Below are 27,458 nucleotides of genomic sequence, written 5' to 3' on the forward strand. Positions count from 1 at the left end.
CAAAGTTAAACCACCAGTGCCAGTTTGCCCACAGGATTGGGCCTGGAGAGAGTTGGCATGGGGGCCCTGCGGTGCCATGTGCACAGTTGCTGACCTCAGCACTGCTGCATTTCAAAGTCTGCTGAGTTTACGGGGAATCTTTCCTCTTTAGCCCTCCCCAATAGCTAGCCAAAGCACCTGACATCAAGGGAGGCAGTGATGCCTAGTGGATAGAGCACTAGACTGGGGCTCATCTGTGGGTTCTACTCCAGGTTCTGACACTAGCCTGCTGAGTGACCTTGAGTGGGTGACTTCGCTGCTCTGTGCCTCAGTTTCCCCATGTGTAAAATGGGGGTGGTGCTCCCAATCTTCCTTTGTAAAGTGCTTGGAGATCTACGCATGAAAAGTGCTAGATTAGAGCAAGGGGTTGTTATAACACCCACTGCTCCCAAGACACTTCACAGCAACCTGCTTTGGCAGGAGAGCACCTGAGCTCATGAATTAATCTCTCCTTTGCTTGAGCACAGAAGATGCTGCAAAAGACGAGGGGAAGCTCGCTTCAAAGCAGCAACGCTAACCAAATCACAGGGTTGTGGTGCTGGCCGTGTCTGGTGATCCCCAGATGGCAGCCAGCAACCAGGAGACACCCCATCAAGGTGACAGATTCAGTCAGCACGGCCAGCAGGGTGGCTCTGGTTCTGACCGAGGCCCTTCCCTCCCCGAGGCAGGGGAAAATCTGTCTTCTAGCGGCGGTGTCAGTGCGACTGTGCAGGTGTCACAGGGGCAGCCCCTGGGGAACGCCAAGCCTTCGCCGATGCTCTGGCAGTCAGTCCATTCAGCTAGGATTTGGGGGCACGGACAAGGCTGCTCCATGCTTTGGGATTTAGCTTGGTAAGGGCAAGCACCAGTGATTGATGGGTGCCAGCAGAGAAGTGGGGCTTGAAATGGGAAGCAGCTAGGTGGGCGGCAGAAACAGAGAAGATCTGCAGTGGCAGGACAGAAAGATTGGTCTCCAGAGGGAAAGGAAACAGCTCAGATCAGGCAGGGGGGAGGCACAGAAGTGAGTCTCACCAGATCTGGGAGAGCTGGTCTCTGATGCTGGGCAGCTGACACCAACTGCTATGAAAGACACATGGAATCAGCACAAAGGTTTGTTTGGGCAGCTCTGGCATGTCTCTTTAAACGCTGCAGCTTCTTTGCATCTGGTGATGGGGCAGAAGAGGTATTTACACCTAGGCTGCTGCCGCTGCAGATCGTGTGAGCACCCACAGGCTGGGAAGGGAACAGCCGCACAAGTGCAGTGGACGGCACCTTTGGGCCTCCTTCCTAGGCATGCTGTGTGAGGTGGCAGTTCTCAGGTAGAGGAGTTTCTCACAGACCCAGCCCCCTGTACTGCCCACACAGCCAGTCACCTCCTTCTAGTAGCTGGCCTGGAGAGGAGACTCCATGCGTCCTCCTGGTAGGTGGCCCAAAAAGGGCCACAGGATCATAGATTCATTCGTAGATGTTAAGATCAGAAGGTACCATTAGATCCTCTCATGTGACCTCCTGCCGATCATAGGCCAAAGAACGGCAGCCAGTCACCCTGCACTGAGCACAGTAACTTGTCTGGATAAAGCATCGTCCAGAAAGGCAGCCTATCTCGAAGACACCAAGAGACAGAGAATCCACCCCTTCCCTGGGAGCCTGGTCCTGGGGCTAACCCCTGCTAAAAACATGTGCCTGTCATCGTTACTGCTGTTCATGCTGCACCAGCACCCGGGGACTACAATCAGGATCAAGGCCCCCATTGTGCTAGGTATACAAACCACACAGGAAGGCACTTCCCTGCTCCAAGGAACCGGCCTCCACCTTTGCACAGACCAAGGTACTTTCTGAAGGCGAGCAAGTAGCATTATCCCCATCTTATGGGGGGATACTGAGGCACACAGTGGGGAAGGGACTATCCCAAATCACACAGCAAGTCTTCAGCAGAGCTCCGGTTAGGACCCCGGTCTCCATCCCAGGTTCTAACCATCAGATCCCGCTGGCTCCCCATCTCATTTGATAAAGTGGCTGAAGGACGACACACTGCAGGTAGAATCAGCACAAACGGCCACAGTGCACGAGGCTTCATTCTGTGTAACTCCACCAAGCACCTCAGCCTGCAGGCACTTGTTAAACTAAAGAAACCGAGAGTTTGTGTTTTGATCTCTAAGAAAACCCCCAACACACACCGCCAGCTCAGTGCAAATTAACCCATGTGTGTAAACAGCTCAGGCCTGAAATGCATGCAAAGTCAGCAGGCCAGGAATGTAGTCACTCTTCTTCAGAATGAGAATTCAGCCCTGGATGTGGCCCAGGTGCCAAAGCCACATGGCTGGAGGTCCCTGCACCTGAGCCTGCACCAGGTGGGAGTATTTTGTGTTACATTAAGGCTGCCGAAAGATGCTGGATTTACACTCTGAACGCCTGTGTGTACTCACAGCCTAGGCTGCACCAGGGCAGCACGCAGAGCGGAGCTTGTTCCCACGCCAACACCCCCTCCCTCTCTGCTAAGGCTGCCAGCGAGGGCCACTCCCACTGGCAGCTCTTTGGGATGCGGGTGCCTGTCTGCTAGGCACTGGGCCCAGACCCAGCAAATTCAACCAAGGTGCGTAACGACTGCCAGCCTGCAAAGGGCTCCAACTGTCTATGTCCCCCACAGTCAGTCCCCTGAGCCCTCCGCTCCCACGGCCCTTTGAAAGTCCATCCCTACCCCTGCTGGCTCGCTCTGAACACACTGAAAACCCCCGTCACCGCTCAGCAAGGCACTGGGGTTCCCAGCCCTGAGCAGAGGCAGCATGCACCTCTCAAGGCACGTAAGGGGACAAGGATAAGGGCCTTGGTGCACCAAAGGATCTTCCTTCTGCTGGGACACAGTGGCCAAACCCCACTGCTCAGAAACCCAAGGCTGAGACCTGGCTGTACGGTGTTATTGCTCATGACCACCTGCCTTGGGGCTGTAGCTGGGAGGCAGACGAGGGTCCCTGAACCCAGGAGCTTCAGGATGGCTTTAAGGGAGGGGAGACCATGCTTCACTCTGGAAAGGACAATCCCACCCCCCACTGAGAAATGACTCAGGGCCCAGGGGGCATCTTTACAATAACCACAGCAGCCACCACCCCTCCCAGCTCCCAGGGCACAGGGCAGGGCCCTACCTTATCCAGGAAGCACAGCTTGTCCCTGGTCTTGGCATCCAGGATCTCCACCTCAAAGAAAAGAACAGCCTTTTTAGATTTCATGGCCTTGGGGTGACGCTTGAGTCCGATGCCGTTCAGACTCATCAGGAGGGGCTGGCCCCCTTCCAGCGGCACCATGTTCGTGTCCATGCCTCTCCACAAGTTTTACAAGCAAACCCCAGGAAGCGTGTCGAGCCCGGGACTCGACCCTGCAGCTTTGCCCTGGCTGTCCCAGTCAGCGGATTCCTAAGGGAGCTGCTTCTCCAAGGCTCAGCGAGGTTCAGTGAGATCTCCCCTTGCTCTGGGAGGATTCCAGGGGCCGCCCCATGAACCAGACCCAGCCGGGAGAGCAGAGGTCTGCTCTGCAGGCTGATTCACAGGCATAACCTGATAGCACAGGGAGGTGAATCACTACGGTACCCAGCTAAATATAAAACTGAGCCTAGCTCCTCACAAGCAAGCAGCTCCTACCAGGGAGCTTTTTAAAGGCACTGCCATCACCTCAGGGGATAAACGCCCCCTCCCACCCCCGCATTCACCCAGATTCGTTAATCACATTCAGACTTTCCAGTTGTTAAATGGGCCACTGCAGGCTACAGCATACCCAGCCTGGTGAAAGTTTCTCTGTCCTGAAGTACCCACAAGCACCCAGGAGCTGATCGGGTGCGAATCTCACAACAGCAAGAGTTTGCGTTCCTGTGAGATCTATCCGTCAGCATTATAGCAATGCCCAGAGGGCCCAATCTGGAAGGAGGATCTATCGCATTAAGTGCTATACAGATATGAACTGAACAGTCATCTCCCCTATGGTGCTCGGTAATGGTTTCGTTTGTATCAGCCCCACAGACTGATGGATTTCCCTCTGCTACTTAAAAAAATAACATCCATAATTCATCTGTGGAACTCTCTGCTGCAGGATATAATTGAGACAAAGGGGCCACCTGGTTTAAAATACACAGCTAGGCATTTATAAGAGTTGTCTTTGAAACTACAGTGGCTAGGATAAAACCTCCCACTTGAAGGCAAAAGCTGCTCAGTGCATTCACAGACATCTCCATCCCCATCACCAGGAAATGGCATTACAGTAGGTATAGTATAGACAGCTAGCACTAGCCAGCTTCAGTGACGTGACCCAGGACTAGATGGACTCCAGGTCTGCCTCAGTCCGGCAGTTCCTGAATTCCCAGGTGCACACATGACAAGCTCGGCCCTGGCTTTGGGGAGATCTTCTGCTGGAAGGACTTATTCTTCTCACTGCATTTTAAATGCAGTATATTTTTTCACTGTAACTGCATTCTCTCGATTTCTCTATTCTCACCTACCTGTTCTTAATGCACCCCCTACCACCACCTTCAACAAATCAAAGCAGTAGAAGCTTTGTACTGACAGATTAGAGTCTCGACTCCACCAGGGAAATATTATAGCAATACCACTGTTGCAGAGATGGGCTGCCACTGCCATTTCATCACTAAACACCTTAGATCACCTCTGAACAGGGTTAGAAGAGATGGTGCTTAAAACACACCCAAACCAGCCGACAAACCATCTCCACTAGGGCTCTGATGCAGCTAACACAGGTGACACTGACCCTTGGCTTAAGCAGAAAGGCCTAAAGCTAAGCCTGGTTAGGGATTTTTCCCCGAAAGAAGAAGTATTTGTTTCCTACTCTTAAGGGTGCGGGATATGACATTGTGCATCAACTAGCCTGTCTGAGACTTGCCTGCTAGAAGCACAGATGCCTACAATATTTCAACACCCAGGGCTTGTCTACATCACAAAGTTGCAGCGCTGGTGAGGGGGTTACAGCGCTGCAACTTAGGAGGTGTACACATCTGCAGGGCATCACCAGCGCTGCAACTCCCTGTTTGCAGCGCTGGCCGTACTCCCGTTTTGTCTCGGGTGTAGAGGATCCAGCGCTGGTGATCCAGCGCTGGTAATCAAGTGTAGACACTTACAAGCGCTTTTCTTGACCTCCGTGGAATAAGCAGGTATCCCAGCATACCTGAGGAAGCCTCTGGTAATCAAGCAGGTCTCCTTCCCCGGTTTGCTCTCGCGTTCCCCGACCCCCCGAGCAAGCAGGTCTCCTTCCCTGCGGTTTGCAGGGGGGTTCGGGGAACGCGAGAGCAAACCGCGGCGAAGCTGGTCTCCTTCCCCGGTTTGCTCTCGCGTTCCCCGAACCCCCCTGCAAACCGCAGGGAAGGAGACCTGCTTGCTCGGGGGTTCGGGGAACGCGAGAGCAAACCGCAGGGAAGGAGACCTGCTTGCTCGGGGGTTCGGGGAACGCGAGAGCAAACCGGGGAAGGAGACCAGCTTCGCCGCGGTTTGCTCTCGCATTCCCCGAACCCCCCTGCAAACCGCAGGGAAGGAGACCAGCTTCGCCGCGGTTTGCTCTCGCGTTCCCCGAACCCCCCTGCAAACCGCAGGGAAGGAGACCTGCTTGCTCGGGGGTTCGGGGAACGCGAGAGCAAACCGGGGAAGGAGACCAGCTTCGCCGCGGTTTGCTCTCGCGTTCCCCGACCCCCGAGCAAGCAGGTCTCCTTCCCTGCGGTTTGCAGGGGGGTTCGGGGAACGCGAGAGCAAACCGCGGCGAAGCTGGTCTCCTTCCCCGGTTTGCTCTCGCGTTCCCCGAACCCCCCTTGAAGCCGCCCAACAGCGCTGCAGTGTGGCCACATCTAACACCACTTGCAGTGCTGGTTGCTGTAAGTGTGGCCACTCTGCAGCGCTGGTCCTATACAGCTGTACTAATACAGCTGTAACAACCAGCGCTGCAAAATTGTAGATGTAGACATACCCCCAGTCTGTGAGCAACAGAACAGGGACTGCTCTTTGGAGAGCAAAAATGAAATGTCGTTACCATACGAAATATGCCCCACCCTCTCCCCAGGCAATTAGGCAAACTTCTGAGAACTGGCTAAAAGTTAGAACTGGCTTGCACAGAAGAGTGAGAAGTCTGTGGGCAGTTCACACTTGAACTAACACTGCATTTTTTAAAGGAGTTGCAGAAGGCCTGGTTTGAGTTCAGAGCAGGCAGCATGGGAACTGGGCTCCAGGAAGGCAGGGAGCTTTCAGATCTTGGGTGATGTCCAGCCGTTAAGTTTTAATCATTCTGTTGGAGTAGCTGGGAAACTTGCAGATCAACTCATAGGCTAGGTCTACACTGCGGGGGAGTCGACCTAAGATACGCAACTTCAGCTACACGAATAGCGTAGCTGAAGTCGGAGTATCTTAGGTTGATTTATCTGGCCATGAGGACAGCAGCGAGTCAACCGCTGCTGCTCCCCGGTCAACTCTGCTTCCGCCTCTTCCGCGCGGTGGAGGAGTTCTCGATGGCAGAGCGATTGGGGATCAATTTTATCACGTCTACACTAGACATGATAAATCAATCCCCCAATAGATTGATCACTACCAGCCGGATAGACATACCCTCAGGGACTTAAGGAGGTGGTAGTGATCTCAAATGTGGAGAAGATACAGCACTAGTTATGTGTTTTAAATAATGACGATAGATCTCTTCCTCTCCCCACTTGGTGACCCCCAACCAACCTGGGGATCACAAAATTACAACACAGCCAAGTTTGTCCCTGAGAGTTATAGGTCTAGTTTTCAGAGGTGCAGCCACCTGCAACTCCAAGTGCAGTCAACGGGAGCTGCAGGGGCTCATGGTCTGTGAAAAGAAGTCTGACCCTCGGGTCATATTCCTACCCACGACAAACTCAGTGCGCACTATCTTGAAGGACAATCCATCACTCTCACAGATCTTGGGAGACAGGCCAGTCCTGGTTTACAGACAGTCCCCAAACCTGAAGCAAAATACTCACCAGCAACCACACACCACAAAACAAAAACACTAACCCAGGAACCTATCCTTGCAACAAAGCCCATGGCCAACTCTGTCCACATATCTATTCCGGAGATACCATCATAGGACCTAATCACATCAGCCACACTATCAAAGGCTCATTCACCTGCACATCTACCAATGTGATATGTGCCAGCAATGCCCCTCTGCCATGTACATTGGCCAAACCGGACAGTCTCTATGTCAAAGAATAAATGGACACAAATTACATTCAAGAATTATAACATTCAAAACCCAGTCAGAGAACACTTCAATCTCCCTGGCCACTTGATTACAGACCTAAAAGTTGCAATATCACAACAAAAAAACTTCAAAAACAGACTACAATGAGAGACTGCTGAATTGGAATTAATTTTCAAATTGGACACCATTAAATTAGGCTTGAATAAAGACTGGGAGTTAATGGGCCATTGCACAAAGTAAAACTATTTCCCCATGCTTATTTCCCCTCCCCCCACCAGTTCCTCACATCTTCTTGTCAATTGCTGGAAATGGGACATTTTCATTACCACTACAAACAATTCTTTTTCTCTCCTGCTGATAATAGCTCACCTTAACTGATCACTCTCCTTACAGTGTGTATGGTAACACCCATTGTTTCATGTTCTCTGTGTATATACATATTTTTTTCCCTACTGTATTTTCCACCTCATGCATCCGATGAAGTGGACTGTAGCCCACAAAAGCTTATGCTCAAATAAGTGTGTTAGTCTCTAAGGTGCCACAAATACTCCTGTTCTTTTTGCCAATAGAGACTAACACCGCTGCTACTCTGAAATCAGAGCACATGGTGGAAAGAGATAAATAGAGCCCTCGTCCAGACTACCCCGCCATATCGGCGGGTTAAAATCGATTGCTCGGGGATCGATATATCGCGTCTAATCTAGACGCGATATATCGATCCCCGAGCGCGCTTATATCAATTCCGGAACTCCATCAACCCGAACGGAGTTCTGGAATCGACACGGAGAGCTGCGGACATCAGTCCCGCGCTGTCTGGACGGGTGAGTAATTCTATCTTAGATATTCGACTTCAGCTACGTTATTCACGTAGCTGAAGTTGCGTATCTAAGATCGATTTTCCCCCCCTAGTCTGGACGAGGCCAGAGAAAATCTAAGCAGGTCTCCTTGGAACACAGCAAGGAGTTAGTACAAGAGCTTCTACCTTTGGTAGCTGCACGAAGGATTCCCAACAGCCTTGAACCAAAAAAGGCATCATCAGCAGTGAACGCAGCAGGATGCCCGGAGCAGAGATCACATTATCAATTCTCTCCTGGGTGAAATATTACAACCACAGTCTGAAATCAGCCATCAGGGAGACCTGGGTTCTACTCCTTGCTCTGTCACCAACCTGCTCTGTAACCATGGGCCAGATGCTTCCAATCTCTGTGCCTCTGTTTTCCCTCCCTCTGTCTGTCTGGTCTATAGATTATCTGGGAAGAGGAGGTGTCTTATTATGGGCAGGTCTACACTTAAAACGCTGCACCAGTGCAGCTGGGCCACTGTTGCGCTTCAGTGGAGATGCTATCACGCCTATATGAGAGAACGTCTCCTGTCATAGTTAAATCGAGCTCCATCAGAAGCAGTAGCTATGGCAACAGGGTGCTGTCTACACCACGGGTTAAGTCAGTACAACTGCATTGCTTGGGGTGTGGATTTTTCACACCCTTGAGTGACATAGATACACCAATGTAAGTTCATAGTGTAGACCTGGCCTCAGCATCTGTACATGGTTTAGCACAATGGAGCCCTGATCTCAGCTGGAGCCTCTAGATGTTACTATAAACACAAATAAGAATAAGCTAATTTACTGGGTGTAAAGGCTTTAGGGCCTGATTTGTAGTTGTTCTGAATCTGCCTCAGCTCCCACTGACTTCAACTAGACTTGCAGGTTTTCAGCACCTCAGGAAAAAAAAAAAAAAAGCCTTAAATGCCCATGCAAAGATTATAGGGTTACAAAAACTAGCAGACAGTTTCTCTCCTTCTCCTGCTGCTTCTGCTCATTGCCATTCTGAACCATTAATTATTATGAAACAGTTCAAAGTTCACAGCTGTAGGGGGGTTCAGTTAGCACTCTCCCAGCCATCGGGGAGTTCTGGGTATCTGCAGAATTCAGAGGGCAGAGAGTACCATTTCCTGCGGCTCTTCTCGGAGAGCTGCGAGGGACACTTGGGATGATTTTCACTTTGCATTGAAGCGGTGGAGAAGGTGACAAATTCCTGAGCTTGTGGATTCCTGAAAACTGCCCCCAGACAAGCCAGGAAAGAAAGGGACAGGGACTGTGTCACATGCACCTGGAGGCTCCCCAACATGTGAACAACTCATTGTCTCAAAGGTAACACAAACAGTCTGTGCCTCAGGGCCCTGCTGCATGGACTGGAAAGGCTACACAAATCAGATCAAAATGGCACAGAGGTGCACATGAGCAAATGTGTTTGTAACTCATCCTTTCCCTCCCCTGCCCCCCCACCCTCAGAACCCCCTTCCCAGCCACATCCACAAACAGAAGGGGAGAAAGCCTCTCTCCTTCCTGATGGGTCTCTGTGAAGCCGTGGCTCTATAAGGATGCGGCCCATGGCTGCTTGCAGGGGGCAGGGAGTGCGTGTTCTGCACTCTCAGCAGATAGGAAGGACTGAGTCCAAGCAGGTGTATTAATAGAAGCTGGGCTCTAGAGGCTAGGGTGGTTTATCATATGCCTCTAAACCCTGGAAACAACAGGAATCTCATGCAGGGGAAGCAACAGGAGAGATACGATTGAGCCAGTCAATATCTGAAAACACAAAACAGTCGATCCTGGACGTGAGGGACAGACTGGGGGACTTACACCAGAAGGGGGTCGGGCAGAGGCACAGATCAAGAGAGCTTGGATCAGCAAGTGGTTGGAATCAGAGAAATCGATCTCAAACCACCACGACCCTGCAGGCCCCCAGGGGATCCCCGCAGGAAAGAAAAGGCTCTCCACTGGAGACAGAGCTTTTCAAGAGCAAAGCAGAGGGCCAGTGGAACAGCTCATTGGCCACAGAAAGGTAAGGGACATCCCTGCTAAATAACTCCGTGCTACAGAGGAAAAGTTGCTAACTGTAACACAGTCAGGGTGGGTTATGCGGCACAGACTGAGCTCACCAATCTGGGTACTGAGAAAGTTTACCCTGAGTCTGGACTAACTGCCTGAGCTTCCTTGCGAGAACCTCAAAACAGGTCTAGCAGAAGACAGAAACAGCAGCATGTGGAGAAAAGCCACTGGTATGTCGCAGGGTATGTATCCCTAGCAATGAGAAAGGCTAAAATGTTACTAGCAGGATCAAATGGGCACATGTAGTTATTTCTCCTTTTGCACAACTTCTCCCAAGAGATCCCCAGTCACAGGGCCACTTGGAGCGGATCAGAAAGAAGCATGCGCCATCTGAAATCCAGCCACTGGCTTTGGCCTCTTAACACCAGAGGGACACAAGCAATTATTAACTTGCCAATAATCAGACACATCATGATCCCAGGGCCCAAAACTCTGCTTGCTGTAATTATTGAAGAGCCCATCGGTGGGCGTAGGGTGAAGCTGTTCTGGTGTAAGTGGCACATGCCATTACTGTACAGATGGACTGCGGTTTTCCAGCAATAGCTGACACTATGACTCAGACTCCAAAGTCCAGGCTGGTGACTAGGAAGGACAAACAGGTGTCTGGGAAGGAGCCAGCTGCCCCATAAGTGAAGACAGGAATTTTCACCTAGGTAGCATTTTTCATCTGAGAATCTCAAAGGTGGGTCAGTATCATTATCCTCATTTCACAGAGGGGGAAACTGAGACACAAAATGACATACTCACGGTCTCTCAGTCCTTCAGGGCGAGGCCACAAACTTACAAACACACAGACACACACACACACACACACACACCCAGCTCTAACCACTGGAAACAGTGCTGCTCCCCAGGATGGAGACAGCAGAACTGGCACATGCTTCAGAAGGGAGCGTCTGGTATGTGGGCTTCTGAGAGAGATTCGCTGCTGGGCCCAGCCAGCATGCTCACTATGTTGAATACTAATCCTCCCAGGACCCAGAGAAGGGAGATTCTTAGGGAAGGACAGAATCCAGGCATGGTTGGGGAGAGGCTGGAGCATTCCCACGGACACTGGTTGCAGGGGGATCATAAGCTCAGCACACAGTGTCTGGAACAGTGCGTGCTGCGGGGCAGAGAGCCAAAGCCCTCAGGAAGCTGTGGGCTGATTCAACCGTGTTTATACAGGGAAGACTGGCCAGCACTGGAGGGCGTGGCATGTGGTAAAGCGTCAGGCAGCTGCGGCTCAGTGTATGCTGGGAGCAGAACCCAGAATCCATGTATAGTCTCAGAACCAGACGCAAAGCTCAGCGTGCTCTTGTCTGTGCTTAAGGGTCAGCTACACCAATTGCTGAACTGGGGCTATTCCCCAGAGTGGAGACAAGGCCCAGGACACAGCCAGAATGGGGAGGGAGTTCTATTTCCCCATTTACCAGGCTCTCTTCTAGTCAACACTGAATGAAGAGATGAGCTGATCATATTCCTGTAAGAAGCACGAGCTATCTCCGTACCGGTGAAAGGTGCAGGGACATCTGGGATATGGACTGGATCTCGTGGCCAATGCATGTGGGGGCTTTAATATAGGGACAGTCTCATCCGCACAGGGGAAGTTCTCCTAAAGGAGCAGCATTCCCTTTGCTGGGTACCATGGGCTGGACAACGAAGGAACCCTTCTGCTGGAGGATTGTAACTGTCAGCAGCTAGTGGGGGTCAGTACAAGTTATAGCTACCATAGGGCAGGAGATGCTCCCGCCTGAAACACAGCTTCACCCCGGCCCCTTTTAGCACGCCGTGTCCCCTTAGGCTAGGGAGTGTGGTGCACACTTAGCGCCCGTGCACAGGGCTGTTTGGCCATCAGGAAGCTGCATCTCTAAAAGCCTCATTTACCCTGATCTGCTAGAGTAGAGGGTCCCAGAGGCAGTTCCACTGAACTGGAGACCCCAGGATGGAAGGGGCCCCATCCATGGAAAACCCAGCACTGGTTAAGGCCTGCTTTGGCAGGCTGACTGCAGAGCACCTGCAGAGCTGCTGTTTCTAGGACATTCTTGACAGCTACCAGAAAGGGTGTTCTAACAAGGATAGAGACAGCCAGCCACTGTTGCTTTAGTGCTGTGACAACGACTGCTCAGAAGTCGCCTCACTAGCTGTAGCACCAAGCAGACCTTAGCAGCGGGCAGACCTTAGCATCGAGAATCAACTAGAAAAGCTATGACCAATCTATATAAAGTGCTGGGTTCAGGAGACACTTTTTGGTAAATTAACTGGAGGCCAGATCCCCCCTGGAGGAGTCTCCAGCTCTCCCTGCCTTGGAAGCTCCATCATGCATGACATCCCTCCTGGCAGCAAGGGGGGCTGGTCAAGGCGCCCCTCCAGAAGCAGCCTCAGCAGTCCTTGAGTTGTTCAGAGGCCAGTACCCTAAAAGGGACCTACACCACAATCACCCTTCTCTAGGTTGCTGGATAGCAGTGGAGTCACGCAATGCTCGATTCCCAAAGCCTCCCTTGCACAGATCCTTCCTTCCACCATTCAATTCATTTTATCACCGGTTGCACCTGTCCCGTAAGAATCTGGTTTTAAGGGGCTACAAAGACCATGCTCCAAACTGAAGAGCGGAGACAGAGAGAAGTTGAAGGCTGAATGTGGGGGTGCAAACCCAAATATCTTCCTCCACTAGCAGAGACCCCAGAAAGATCAGCTCAAATGAGGAGAGAGAGCAAAAGTTGTAGAAGACAATGAATCCAGTATATTACAGAAAAGGAGGATGGAAAAGTAGAGACCGGAGGTACATGGCTTCTTTAAAAGGAAAAAAACAGGGTGTTAAATTAACAATAGAAGTTTGGGTCTAATCTACCAGCTTTTCCTGGAAGACACAATGGATGGAGAACTTGTCAGAGGACTACATCACAAACACCAAGGATGTGAAACCTGAGCACGGAGAAATGATTTGCATTCAGCCCACTGAAAATGTTGCTTTTGCGCAACAGCAATTTAACGTGAAAGCCGAACAAAGAGTGGGAAGTAACGTTCTTTGGTAACTGTTTGGCACCTTCCTCCAAAACCCCAACCTGTTCAATGAGAAAGCTCCCAGGTTAGCTCTCTGGTCCTCCGTGAGGACTGCAGCATAAAACAGGAAGAGAAGGCTAGATAGTCATGATATTTTTGTGGGGGGGTGAGGACACTAAGTGGGAAAAATAACGTGTTAGATAAACTTTCAAAGAAGCAAACAAAGGCACAAGCCCAACTCCCTCCCAATCATCCCCACTTGCAGATCCCTGTTAAGCGACTCATCAGAAGAACGCAGCGGAGCTGTTTATAAGGAAGATCCTACAACATGGCCATGTTACTACAGGCCTGATGCCAGCAAACAGTGGGCTCTGCAGCCTTCAAAGCACTAAAGGAAGGGCCACTAGACTTCAGCTCTTTCCTATTTGCCTTTGCTAATGCCAATGGGACGCGCATTGCAAAATCCACAAGTCCCAAAGGGCATGGAGCAGAAAGCAGGGAAGTGACACACATCAAAAATCCTTGTCTGCGAGAGCCAGTCACGGCCCACAAGGCAGACAGCTGCAGCAGGGGCCACTCTCTCTGTACTGGGTGAGCTCAGAGATGGGAGACCTCTTCTGGGGCAGACTCAGCCCCTTCTCCCCTTCAAGGGTAACCACATACAGCACTGGAATGTGGGAACTTTATCCCTTAACGCCTGCTAACTGGGAACATAAACAGCCTCAGTCTGTGCCTGACCATCAGATGCTCCTTGAACTTCTGAACCTCAGAAATCCCTCCCCTGCGCAGAGGGGGGCTCACAGCCAAGGCCCGGGGTTTGTTTCCAAGGCAGACATCATCCTGTAATCTGTTCCACCTTGTGAGGTGTAACAAGCAGCACAGTTCTGCATCCCATTCGCTCAGGGCCCACGATAGCGTTTTTCACTCTGACTCAAGTTTGCTTCTCCTCCCTCTGTGCTCAGCCCACATGTGGAAAGCCACAACCATGCTATGGTCTCAGTTACATCATTGCAAATCCACTGGAGCCAGCAGGATTATACTAGATTTACATCTGTATAAGTGAGAGCAGAATCTGGCCCATGTTACACATACGCAGCCTGTACAAACTTGGAACTTGGGATCAGAATTATAGCACGCTGGACGTGTTTGGGGACTTGCAGTGATCTATATCTTGGCAGGTGGATGGCACGTATCCCAGACATATATTGGCAGTGAGAGTTATTTTCCCATCCCCTGTGGGTGCGTTTGAAATAGCAGCAGGATAGAAGGAAGAGCTATAGACACCCAAATTAGTTCTGAAAACTCGTCCATTAAAACAGGAGAAAAAGAAGTTATTTTTAGAGGACAAAAGCATCATAGAACAGTAGAATCATCAGCCAGTGGAGTGAGGAAGGTGTTTGAGAAAAGAGCCGATACAGAAAAAACTTGTGCTGGAATTATCTTTATAAAAGAACATATAAGAACAGCCCTGCTGGGTTGAGTCAATGCTGCATCTATCCCAGTAGCCTGTCTTTTGACGGTCAGGCAGATAGTTTCTGACAGGGTGGATAAAAATCAATGATTTTAAAAAGAAATATTTTTTAAAAATTCAATTTTTTTATTTTAATTGGATGTTTTTGATAAAATGCTTTTTGAGGAAAAAGACCTATCTAAAGATAGTTTTAATTAAGATACATTATAGCTCAAAGATCTCTCTCATCATGGAAAATGGATTATAAATTCTATAGTATGAGACAATATATTCATGTATTCATGTTTAAGAACAGTTTTGTAAATGAGTTATAATAGTTCATGGATTGGGGACCCAATCTTATGGGGTTCCAGGGGCTTCTGTATAGATTAGTTACGTTAATCTTTCTATCTACCCACTGGGACTCAGTGCTCAGTCTAGAAGATACCATCAGAGATTTTTAGTTTTGCAGTTCTCACACTGTGGATTTGTGTCTCCAGGGGTAACATGCTTGTTAACAGCAAAAATGTTTTTAAATAAATCAATAATATAGAGAGGTGAGAAAACAGACCTCAACCCTATTGTCCCTCTGCAAATTTGTGTACACAGAGTCAATTCTTTACGTCACTCTGTAAGTGCAAAGTTTCAAAAAGTTCAATGAATAAAAGATTGTTGGGGGTGGAGTAGATCTGGACAAGGAGAAGAAGTCTGGAGATAAATGTGAGAAGTGAGGGACATAGGCTTGTTTTGTTAAAATATTATGTTTGCTGTTGAAGAAAAAAATCCAGAATACTTAACATTGTTGTTATAGTTAAATAAAACAATTTAAATATCTGTCTGGTGATGTTCTCCTCCTAATACAGCACGGCAAGAAAATCCTCCAAATATTAATGATGAATTGGAGATAGTTCACCTCCCAATGACTTCATAAATATCTGCTTCAATTACCTTTGGCAAATGAAATAACCAAACAATCATTCATTTTCTGATATAGCTGTAAAACTCATCTGAAAGATTTTCAAAATAAATCACAGTTTAAAAATGCATAGTATGTACCTCCTAAAAATGAAACCTACATCTTATTTCTGAGTTGTGAAAAATATGCATTAAGGTTATAACAACCAACACAAATACACTTTTATGTAGAAAACCATGATTAAAATTGAGTCTTCCTGACTAGTGATTTAAATCAAATCCACCCCGGTTGCTAAGGGCGCAAGGAAGGGATGAGCTTGGGGCTAAAGTACAGGAGTGGGGAGGTCAAGACTGCTAGGTTCTACTCCCAGATTTGACATTGATCAAGTCCTTTCACCGCTCTGTGCCTCAGTTTCTCCCTCTGTAAAAAGGAGGTGGTGATACTGAACTAGCTCAAAGGGTTGAAGTTTAATTCATTAACGGTTGCAAAGTGCTTTGAAAGCATTATTGCAGGGCCAGATTTTCAAGAGCTCTTACTGTGACGCTACATCCCTATATTCTTCTTAGAGATATCGTTATATATGGTATGATTATGGCATAACTAAGATGTATTCTACGCAAGATGGGTGATCTGAGAGATCATTGGAAAGGTTATGATTTACTGAATATGATTATCCTATTTGTATGCATGTATCAGTTTTGTATCTGAAGTCAGGAATATTGTCTATGCATCTATTACAAATGTGTTTACACCTTGGGAACGCCCTCTCGACACAATGCAATCAGTCTGGACAGCGGCTTGGGAAGAGCCATTAGGGAAAACAATAGGTCTTTGAAGATGCTAATCTCCCACCTTCGTGGGATGTGGCAAACAGCCTCTGAGTTATGGCAGCAGGGACATCTAACCAAGTCACTTAGTACTAGACTCCATGACGATACGAGTGTTTTTCCATCTACTGGCAGTGGGAATCACACTGTTGAGATTATTTTTCCCAATGTGCATTATTTTTCACTTATCAGTGTTGAATTTCATCTGCTATTTGGTTGTTGCCCAGTCACTCAATTGTGTGGAATCCCTTTGTAACTCTTTGCACTCAACTTTGGACTTAACGGTCTTGAATAATTTTGGATCATGTGCAAATTTTGCCTCTTCACTATTCACTGCCTTTTCCAGATCATTAATGAATATGTTGACCAGCACGGGCCCCAGTACAGATCTTTGGGGGACCCTAATGTTAATCTCTCTCCCTTATGAAAACTGACCCATTTATTTCTACCCTTCATTTCCTACCTTTTAACCAGTTACTGATCCATGACAGGACCTTCCCTCTTATTCCATGACTACTTAGTTTCCTTAAGAGCCTTTGGAGAGGCACTTTGTCAAAGGCTTTCTTAAAATCCAAGTACATTATATCCCCTGGATCAGCCTTATCCACATGCTTGTTAACTCCCTCAAAGAATTCTAATAGGTGAGTCATCACTTCCCTTTACAAAAACTGTGTTGACTCTTCCCCCAACAAATCCTGTTCATCTATGCATCTGATAATTCTGTTGTTTCCTATAGTTTCAACCAATTAGCCAGGGACTGAAGTTAGGTTTACCAGCCTGTAATTATCAGGATCACCTTTTGAGCCCTTAGCTACCTTCCAGTCCTTTGGTACAGAGGCTTGTTTCAGTGATAGGTTACATACTACAGTTAGTATTTCGCAATTCTGCATTTGACTTCCTTCAGAACTCTTGGGTGAATTCCATCCGGTCCTGGTGACTTCTATTACTATTTATCAATTTGTTCTAAAACCTCTGCTATTGACTCACCAGTATGGGGGCAGCACTTCAGATCTGTTGCCCAAAAAGGAGAGCTCTCTTGTGGAGATCTCTGCTATGTCCTCTGTAGTGGCCTTGTTTGTATTCCCCGAACACTCCTTTAAAACCTTGGTCATCTAGTGGCCCCACTGCCTTTTTGGCAGGCTTCTGTTTCTTAAAAAAAATTCTTACTGTCAGTTTTTGCATCTTTAGCAAGTTGCTTCTCAAATTCTTTCTTCCCCTGTCTTCTTATACTTTTACACATCCCCTGCCAGAGTTTGTGCTCCTTCCTGTTATCCTCACCAGGATCTGAGTTCCAAGTTTTAAAAGGTGCCTTTCTGGGTATGTCTACACTGCAGTTAGACACCCACGGCTAGCCCGTGCCAGCTGACTTGGGCTCACAGGGTTCAGGCTCATGGAGCTGGTTGTGGTGTAGACTTCCAGCTCAGGCTGCCCAGAGGTCTGGGACTGTCCCACTTTGCAGGGTCCTAGAGCTGAGACTCCAACCCAAGCCTAAACATCTACTCTGCAATTAAACAGCCCCTTATCCCAAGCCCCATGAGCGTGAGCCAGTTGGCATGAACCAGCCGCAGGTTTTTAACTGTGGTTAGACATACCCATAGCCTCTAACAGCCTTCAGTACTCCACTGTTTAGCCATGATGGCATTTTTTCGGTCCTCGTAGTCTTTTGTGATTTGGGATATATAGTGAGTCTGAGCCTTTATTATGGTGTTTTTAAATAGTCCCATACTGCTTGCAGGCATTTAACCCTGTGACAGCTCCTTTTAATTTCTAACGTGTCTTCATTCTTGCGCAGTTCTCCTTTTTAAAGTTAAACATTACCATAGTGGGATTTTTTGGTATCATCTCCCCTACAGGGATGTTAGATTTAACCACTTTATGGTCACAATTACCAAGTGGTTCAGATGTAGCTGCTTAGACCAGATCCTGTGAATCAAGAATTACCTCCCCCCTTGCGGGTTCCCAGGACTAGCTGCTCCAGGAAGCCGTCATTTATGGTGTCTAGAAATTTTCTCTCTGCATCATGCTTTAAGGGGACATTTACCCAGTCAATATGAGGCTAGCTGAAGTCACCCATTATTACTGCACTTTCTGCTTTTGCAGCCTCTCTAACCTCCCTGAGCATTTCACAATCATTGTCACTCAGTCTCCTCCTTAAGACCAGACTCCTTTCCCTCTGAAGTCCTGTCCTGTACTGTCTTGAGTTCTTATTTTTAGAGCCAGATTCTCCTCTCATTTATACCCTGCAAAATCTGACGCAACTCCATCATCTCCAGCAGTTACCAAAAATTAAAAAAGCAGAATGTGGCCCTCGGATTTGCACTGTATCTTTCTAGCTGCACAAAACATCATGTCCAAAGTTTACAGGACCACAGGCCAGAGTTCAGCACCCAATGTGCTCGCAACCCCGTGTGCTGAGTGCTTTAAAAAAACAAGCCCCTTATTTTGGTGCCTCAATTAAACCTTGGTTTTAAAAATATATCATCTGGCTCCAAATAAGTCATTAATCCAGCCCCTTAAATTGCCCTGTGATTATTGTAACTGACAGCAGAGCTTGATTTTGCATGCAGTGAAGTGGCAGTAGCAGCTCTTTTAGACTGTGCTTTATGATGTTTATTTAATAGCAGTGCTGGCTCTCAATTTATAGCAAGCAACAGGTGTTTGTCTTGACAGAGCTTGGGAGCTTTGCCTGGGAGCAAAGCACGGTTACATGACTCTGCAGAGGGCAGCAATAATGGAAACCTCCTCACAAGCCACAGCCAGAGACATTTTCCGGCAAGAGGGTCTTTCTGAGGAATCACATAACTGATTGTGGAAAGAGTCCTGAAGTCCATGGTAAGCAAGGGGTGGGGAGACATCTTATCTGGTACTTATCTGGCCCTGTTACGATGGTACCCCAGCATCTCACAATCTTTAATGTATTTATCCTCACCATCCCCCTGTGAGGCAGGGCAGTGCCATTATCCCCATTATACAGATGGGGAACTGAGACACTAAGAAACTAAGTGACTTGTCCAAGGTTATGCAGAAAGTCAGCAGCAGTGCAAGGAAATGAAACGGGGTCTCCAAAGTTCTCGGCTAGCACCTGCCACCGCTGGACCACCGATGCTCAGGATGATTTCAGTGGGCACCATGGCAGGGCAAGGGAATAGGGTGCCTGCCTCTCCAGCTGGACTCTGCTGACAGGAGAGGACTGGCTCAAGGACACTTGCAGAAGTGGGGGGGGTCTCGGGTGGGAGAGAGCAGCAGGTTAACATTTAACAGGCTTTGGGGAAGGATGCATTCCTGACAGGTATAGGTGCTCAGCCAGTCAGTTGTCAATTTCACCAGCTAGCAGCTCCTTTAGGGGGTATGAAAACCAGAACAAACAGAGCCAGCAGAGATGGGCCCTGGAACAGGGGCAGTCCTGGTGTTTGGGGAGACAATGGGCTCAGAGGCTTTGTAAGATGTCAGAATCCAAGCGCAACTAACATATGGAGATATACGTATCTCATAGAACTGGAAGAGACCCTGAAAGGTCATTGAGAGTCCAGGCCCCTGCCTTCACTAGCAGGACCAAATACTGATTTTGCCCCAGATCCCTAAGTGGCCCCCTCAAGGACTGAACTCACAACCCTGAGTTTAGCAGGCCAAATGCTCAAACCACTGAGCTATTCCTCCCACCTGTATTTTGGAATTAGGCAGCTGTGTCCACCCCCCAGCTTCAGCCGCACCCTATTTTCTATGGAGCCACTGATCCCAACCAGTGCAGATAACCAAAAGCACGATTAAGTTGCAACATTAAAAAAAAAAAAAAAAAAAAAAAAAACCAGGCCCGTCTCTACAGTTTACATAAATGCTTATCAAGCTGGGCTCCTGTTTCAGGAAGGCTTTTATTGCTAAATACCATGCTAAGCCAGGGCATGATATGACCTAACTGAAAATAGAATATATCAAAAAACATCTGATTGGCATCAAACAGCCAACAGCACCCTCTTGCGTCCACATGACTGACCTAGTGCTAAAGGGACTCCAACACCCTCATCTGGATCTGAGGAGTAATTACACACTAACCTTCCCATCACATCACTGAAGTAGTAGCACCACTAGAGGCAAGGCAGAGATATTCTTGGCTGGCACTGCAGTACATAAGACCCCCACTGTGGTAGGCACTCTACAGACACAAGCGAGAGACAATCCCTGGCTGGGAGCACTTATGAAACAGCCAGTGATACAAGGCCCAACATTTTAAATATGATAACAACTAGCTTTTTATATAAAACTTACAGAAACATGGAAACATTTTATGTTAATTAAAGTGCAAACAACTGTTTTAAGAATGGTTTCAGAGCGGTAGCCGTGTTAGTCTGTATCAGCAAAAAGAACAGGAGTCCTTGTGGCACCTTAGAGACTAACATTTATTTGGGTATAAGCTTTCATGGGCTAAAACCCACTTCATCAGATGCATGCAGTGGAAAATACAGTAGGAACACACACACACACACACACACACACACACTTTCTCAGCAGGAGAAAAAAAAAAAAACTTTTGTAGCGATAAGCAACAAAGAGTCCTGTGGCGCCTTATAGGCTAACAGACGTATTGGAGCATAAGCTTTCATAGGTGAATACGTCGCGTCTGATGAAGTGGGTATTCACCCACAAAAGCTTATGCTGCAATACATCTGTTAGTCTATAAGGTGCCAGGGGACTCTTTGTTGCTTTTTACAGATCCAGACTAACACAGTTACCCCTCTGATACTTTTGTAGTGATAATCAGGATGGCCCATTTCAAACAGTTGACAAGAAGGTGTGAGTAATAATAGGGGAAAAATTAGCATGGGGAAATAGTTTTTAATTTGTTAGCCTCTAAGGTGCCACAAGTACTCCTCGTTCTTCTTGTTTTAAGGATGTGCATCACCGGTGGCGTTTGCAACCCAGCCATTGCTACTAACCACCTGAAGATGAAAGGGACTATATGAACAGCACAAACTGATTTAAATCACTTTTGCTGTCTGAGCAACAAGAAATGCAAAAGGAAACAGAATAGAGACAAGTGCAATTTAATAACATCTTCCAGGGGGAAGTAATAACAACGAGGAAAAGACCTTTCTGTTTACAGCACTTATTTAAAAAAAAAAAAAAAAACAATTGAGAGTGTGTCCCTCTGATTTACCAAATTCAAGGTCTCTCTGCTAGGAACAAGCACATGAAGTTTACCAACCCCCTGCTGGCAGGTTGATTCACAAGGCACCCACCCCTCTGCCTGCAGTTCCAGTGTCGGCAAGAGGATCAGAGATGAAGCATGGACAGGAGCAGAGCACTGAGGGCAACCACAGAAAGGGACGTCACTTGATCTTTATTTGCTGTGGGGCAACTGCATTAAAAGAACAGCATCCACCGAAGAGATGTAAGCCAGACCAAACAAACATGTCTGGCTGTGGGCACCATGTTTTACCTGCTCTATCAGACTAATCTCCACCCATGAACAGGGCACTGATATTTACAAGCACCCTCTCCTTGTAGATTTCCAAGAAGCACATGGGGATCACAAAACAACCCAGAACCCTGTGTTTGCCCAGGTGGGATCCCATCCATTGTGCATCGCTCCTTTCCTTGAGGAGCTGATCAATATTTTGGATACAGGAGGAGTGGGGGATTTAAGAGTTAGTTTTTAGAGCAGGCGTTTTGGACAATCTCACCCCAAAAACTCCAACCAAATTCTATTAATAGTTGGCACTTAGAGGGGCTTTACATCGTGGGATTGCAGCACACTTTACAAAGGTCGGTACTATTATCCCCATTTAACAGATGGGTAAATGGAGGCAAGAAGACAGTGAAGTGACTGGCACATGAGGAGTCAGAGGCAATGCCAGTCTCCTGACTCCCAGTCTGGTGCCTGATCTCAAATTCCACACTGGTCTGCAGAGTTTCTGACTGGCTACACTAACAATAGGACAGAGACACTGGTTGAAGCTTCTGGGAGAAGTAATACAAGTTGAGAGTTTGTCTCATTACTCTACTGCATTCCTAGCGCCACTTACCACATTAGTTCTAGCCTCATCAGCGGCTCTCTCCATGAGCAGTGGCATTGCACTGGCTTTTGAAGTCGCATTGCTAAGGCAACCGCTGCAACCCACAAGCAGGTTAATCCTTCGGCAGCATTAGCAGGAGCTGCCGAACGTGGAGCAGCTAGGGAGAGGCTACCAAGCAGCACTTACATCAAGAAATTCCAGAATTATTATTATATTCTAGCCACAGAAAAGATTAAAATTGCCTCCTCCAGAACATTCTTCAAGGTGACCAGAAAAGAGTGGGGGAAATGTGTGATCCCTTTGTTTCTCTGGGATGTAGAGACACTGCAGGAGGCTCTGTCGGGTTTTAATATTACAAGTTAGGTCACGTCTACTAAGAAGTGTGGAACAGGGCAGATGAGGACTCCACACATACCAAAAAAGAGAATCCCAACTGACTAATAGGGGCAGTGATTTTTATTCTGACGGTTGGTCTCTTTAACACCTTCACACAGGAATCTTCAAGCTCCCCATTTCTGGGACCAAAAGTGAGTGCTCAAGCAAAACCAAGGGAGACCAGACAGACGTACCCAATACTTTGAAGGTAATAGAGTATTCAAAAAAAAAAAAAATAATCCAACCCCAACACAAAACCTCCTGACCTTCCAGGCTTTTACACACCACAAAGCAGCACAGAGAGAGAACAGATTCAATATTTGGAAGACCCTTTGCTTCTTTCATCTAGAGCAGAGTTAGACACCCAATTCCACACTTAATAATTTGGTATCTTAAGCAGTTTCTCTCTCTTTAAAAAAATTTTAAAACTCTTGCCATGCACTCTGAACGCTGGCTTAGGGGAGGGGTTGTTCGAGGAATACAAAGGCAAAGGGACCATCAGTTGTCTGTTAAAGTGACACTGTTTGACAGTTGTTTGCACACTGTGATTCATCCAGGACTTTAATTCCCAGGCCTCTCAGCAAAGAAAGTCCTTGCAGGAGGCGCCAGGATTCCTAGTACCCAGGCACCGGACCTTCGCATGCTGGGGAGTTTAAACTTAGCTATCTAACTGATGGCTCCAAAGACTGTGGAGGTCAGTATCTGTTACCACCGCTCATCAGATGTATATATGTTATATACTGGATATGCTGTCCTCCTGGAAGTGTGCTGTCCCACCTAATTTTTGGTCCTCTATATACATTGCTACATTCAGGCCTAGTAACAAGTGCTTTATGTTGTTTGCAAGCTGAGATCCCCAGACCATCAGCTTTCAAATGAGATTTGATATAACACTTCCTTCCACCTCTAGCTGGTCAGGAGGCATTAACCTTGGAAGTCACATCATTCTGATTACCCTCCTGCTCCTCCCCACACTACTTAACTCCCATATGCTTTGACAGCCTTACCACAACAGCTATTCCTTTACATTGTCTCTAAGAGGTGAAGCCGGCAGTACATTAGTATGCAGAAGTGGGAAGTAGTGCACTGACTGTTAGCTCCAGAAGACTTCAAATATTAGCTGGTAAAGTCACGTAGGCAGCTTCACCACTAGAATTCCCTGGAGCTAGATCCAACTGTGCAGTGGGTCTGATGTGCCCAACTGACAGCCTCTCTGTCCTGACAAGCCTGTCTTCTAAAGACACAAGAAGATAAAACACAGACCAGGAAGTTTCATAGTTTCAGGCCAAAAGGGACCATTAGATCATCCAGTCAGACCTGGAGAGCACAAGCTATTCATTTCACCCAGATACCTCAGTACTGAGCCCAGTGATTTCAGTTAGACCAAAGCACTTCAGTCCTCAGGAGACCAAGAGAAACCAAAGTGCAAACTGATTAGGTGAGCTAGTCCCAGCTGATCCTAGCAGGCGATCCAGCATGAAGAGGAGTCTCCCATCAGAAGGCTCGCAAGGGGGCTACAGAGCCAACTAAAGCTCAAGCACGCATGCATAACAACCTTTCCAGGGCTCAATGGGCCATCTCCCCTCCTACAGGCCTGACAAGCCACCCCACATGCCCAGCTCTCACCCCCTCCCTGTGGCTCACAGCAGCAACAAGACTCTACTGGTACAAGAAACAGGACATTCAGAAGAGATGCACTAGTTTACACACACACACACACACACACACACACACACACACACACACACACACACACACACACACACACACACACACACACACACACACACACACACACACACACACACACCCGCAAAGGTGGGAAGTCTCCCCATCATGAGTGCCTTTGGCTGGGAACTCCTCATTTCCACTGACAAGTCTTCCTAGAGATTAGGTTACATTTTGAGCTCCTCTGGCATGAAAAAGGGCAAGAGACATCTTAAGAAAATGAAAAGCTTAAGTCTTCTCCAGCAGGCACTGAATGATCTAGACCAAAGTTGGCGACCAGCAATCTACAGAAAGCTGCACACTCGAGAGTAAGAGCTTACTAATCCCCTGAAAGTAGATTTTAAATGAACTCAATTGATTTGGTCACTAGGTCTCATTGAGGGGAGTCCAGCCAGCCAAATTGTTTCTCTCCTGCTTTTTGCTATGAAATGGCACAAAAAATAAAGACTTTTTGAACTCTGAATACCTCCTTATCACAGAAACCCCATTCAATTCACTGCCAGTCTGGTAGAAAAGTTAAACTTAAAGTCACGTTGGCCCCATATAGTAAGTTACTTGGTAGATTTTAATGGCAAGGCCAAAAATGCAAAGTCAGCTGCAACTTTAATTATGGAGCAATTACCACGCCTCTATCATATTGCTCCACTCTTAGCAATAACAGGAGAGAGAAAGAACGCTTATTGCAAAATCTAAGCTAGCCTGGGCGATCCCTTTACGCCATTTATACACAGGCAGCATGAGTGAGATGTGCTGAAGTGTCACCTTGAAGAAGGAAGCAAGATTCAGTATATTTCAAGAATTTCATCAGTAACCAGTGATATAGATTGTTTTACTGATTACCTAGTGCAAGCCCTCACAAACGGACCATTACTGGGAGCTCTTCTCCCTCTCCATACATCCCCTCAGCTCAAAGCAACCACACAACATTATATATATTGTGCCAGGACCTCGCAGCCTCAGTCCTCTCGGACCAGGCCTCCTTTGTACTAGGTGCTACACAAACACAGAACTGAAAGCTCCAAAGAGCTCACAATAACCTTGCAAGTTCCACATTCTCAGGGACGCTCAAAGTTTGCCTCTCTTACGAAAAAGGTAGTTTGAACTGGTGTTTGAGAGGTTTCATTACCTAACTGAGTTCTGCGGGTTTCCCTGATCCTCACAGCACAGTCAAGTGCTGACTAAGAACAAGAGTAAAGGAACCTTGAGATTTTTAAATACACAATTGTTATTGAAGCACATTTTGTGCTACTGTAAACGTGCCCTGAACAGGCCTGGCAGTGGCACTGCAAGCTTCCCTCTCCTGGAAACATCCTCAGCCTTTATTTGAGATGAGAAGGGAAGTCAGTTTTCTGCAGCTGATTTGAATTATTTTGAGGACTTTCTCTGGCCTGTGTTCTACAGGAGCACAGATTAGATGATCACGGTGGCCCCTTCAGACCTTGGAATCTATGGATCATTGCTGTCTCTGTTGAGGATGTCAGCTAAGGCACCAGTTAGTGTCCGTATAGGGGTCAGTGACATGGATGCTTGACTCGTGGGAACTGGACTGTAACCCAACAAATTTGTTTCACACACAGGTCACTAAAAGCTAGTAAGATGGCAAATAAGATTTTTTCAGTCACTACCAACCAGGGCTGGATTTAAACCAGTCACCTAGGAGCATAAGACTCGATCTTCTATTATCACTCCCCTACTGAATGTTCTGCTAGCTATAACATGCAGGTGGGAGAGTCCCTTACTCCCACTGACTGGGAGAACAAGACTCACTAGACTAGAACAGTAACAAGCATTTTCAGGGCTGCAAAGTAATAAGGAGCTCCCATCGTATATTTAGAGGCCCTGATCAGATTAGTCAGATCACACGCCACACCCAAGCCAACCAGCCTTCCACGATTTCTCCCAACTCCTCTGTGGTGGGAGTAAAATCAGGGCTTAGAAACTAGAGACTGACACTATAAATACACAAGATACAGCAACAGAGAGGGCGCCTCAGGCTATTTCTCCCTTGGTGTGGAATCCTTCCACTGGAAGAGCTGTGACAGACTCCATGTGCCAAAGGCCCCTGCACTTCCCTTCCATGTTTGCTGGACTCCGTGGTGCCCATTAACGTAGGTTGGGAACCATATAAAAAGGTGTTTAGTGGCAATCCCACTGAGATAATCTACAGTCAGAGGACACAAGCCAGGATTCCTGAACTAGTTCCATTGAGTGGACAGAAAGTAATGCACAGGTACCTGTTTTCTGAACTGAAAATACAGGTGGTCTTTTGGGGAGTCCTCCTTGCCGGGGAAATCCCAGAACCCCAGGCTTTGGGGAACAGATGGATCTTCCCCTTTCTATGTTCAGGGAGGTGACCCAAAGGGCACAGAGCTGTGATAAGGCAATAAGACAAGCAAAGAATTGCCCACACAGGTGTGATGCAGGAGACCTTTGTCCTCTCTGATATGCATGCAGATAGCAGCCCAAACTGCTAGGAGCAGCACAAATCCTACACCTCTTTGTGTAGCTTTTAATTTTCACCATGTGGTTGTCATCTCATTCCTAGGTGTGCCTACAGCTTTCAAATACCTGTATCCTTATTAGTATAACTACCAAGGATCATTAAATAGGCATAAGCGGTTCAGCTGCCATTGTCAGTAGAGGTAAACAGAGGGTGTTAAGACACAACTGACATTAGCTGACCTGCACGAGGTAACCAGCTCTGGCCTTGTCAGCAAATGAGGAAGACCATGTCCATGCACACACATCTGTCCTTCAGGATGGGAAGAGACAGGAGTACAATGTTCAGTTTGCAGCATGGCCTGTCGCACTCCAGATTCTCCTCCCAGATCAAAAGAGCAGATGTGGGGGTTATTAAATCATCCCCTACTTTATGCCCTACATTCAATATTCTAGTGGGACAGTTTGCCCTGTGAAGCGTTTGACAAACTGCTGAGCTTGCTGGGAGAGCTGTACTTACAGCCAATATTAATAGCCCTGCATATCTGGGTATATGTCTGTTTACAAGGTAGGAGCAAGAATTGCTGTGACCTCCTCTCCCCATAGCTGTCAGAGCTGA

General features: G+C 47.6%; 1 protein-coding gene and 1 long non-coding RNA gene across 3 annotated transcripts in view; one reads left to right on the forward strand and one right to left on the reverse strand.

The window, feature by feature from the left end:
* TECR (trans-2,3-enoyl-CoA reductase) overlaps positions 1-27,458 on the reverse strand; it is a 45,551-nt gene that overhangs the window by 16,970 nt on the left and 1,123 nt on the right. The window contains exon 2 of one of the 2 annotated variants that reach the window (XM_050925619.1): positions 3,159-3,209. In XM_050925619.1, coding sequence (XP_050781576.1) covers positions 3,159-3,209 — 51 coding nt within the window. Of the gene's footprint in view, positions 1-3,158; positions 3,579-27,458 lie in introns of those variants that run through there. The other variant, XM_050925618.1, reaches the window with a different exon arrangement.
* Positions 9,637-24,386, forward strand: LOC127035595 (uncharacterized). Its single transcript, XR_007769879.1, has 3 exons — positions 9,637-10,064; positions 22,792-22,880; positions 23,245-24,386. It is a non-coding gene; the product is annotated as an uncharacterized LOC127035595 (long non-coding RNA).

The sequence above is a fragment of the Gopherus flavomarginatus genome, chromosome 16 (genome assembly GCF_025201925.1).
Source record: "Gopherus flavomarginatus isolate rGopFla2 chromosome 16, rGopFla2.mat.asm, whole genome shotgun sequence".
Lineage (NCBI taxonomy): Eukaryota > Metazoa > Chordata > Testudines > Testudinidae > Gopherus > Gopherus flavomarginatus.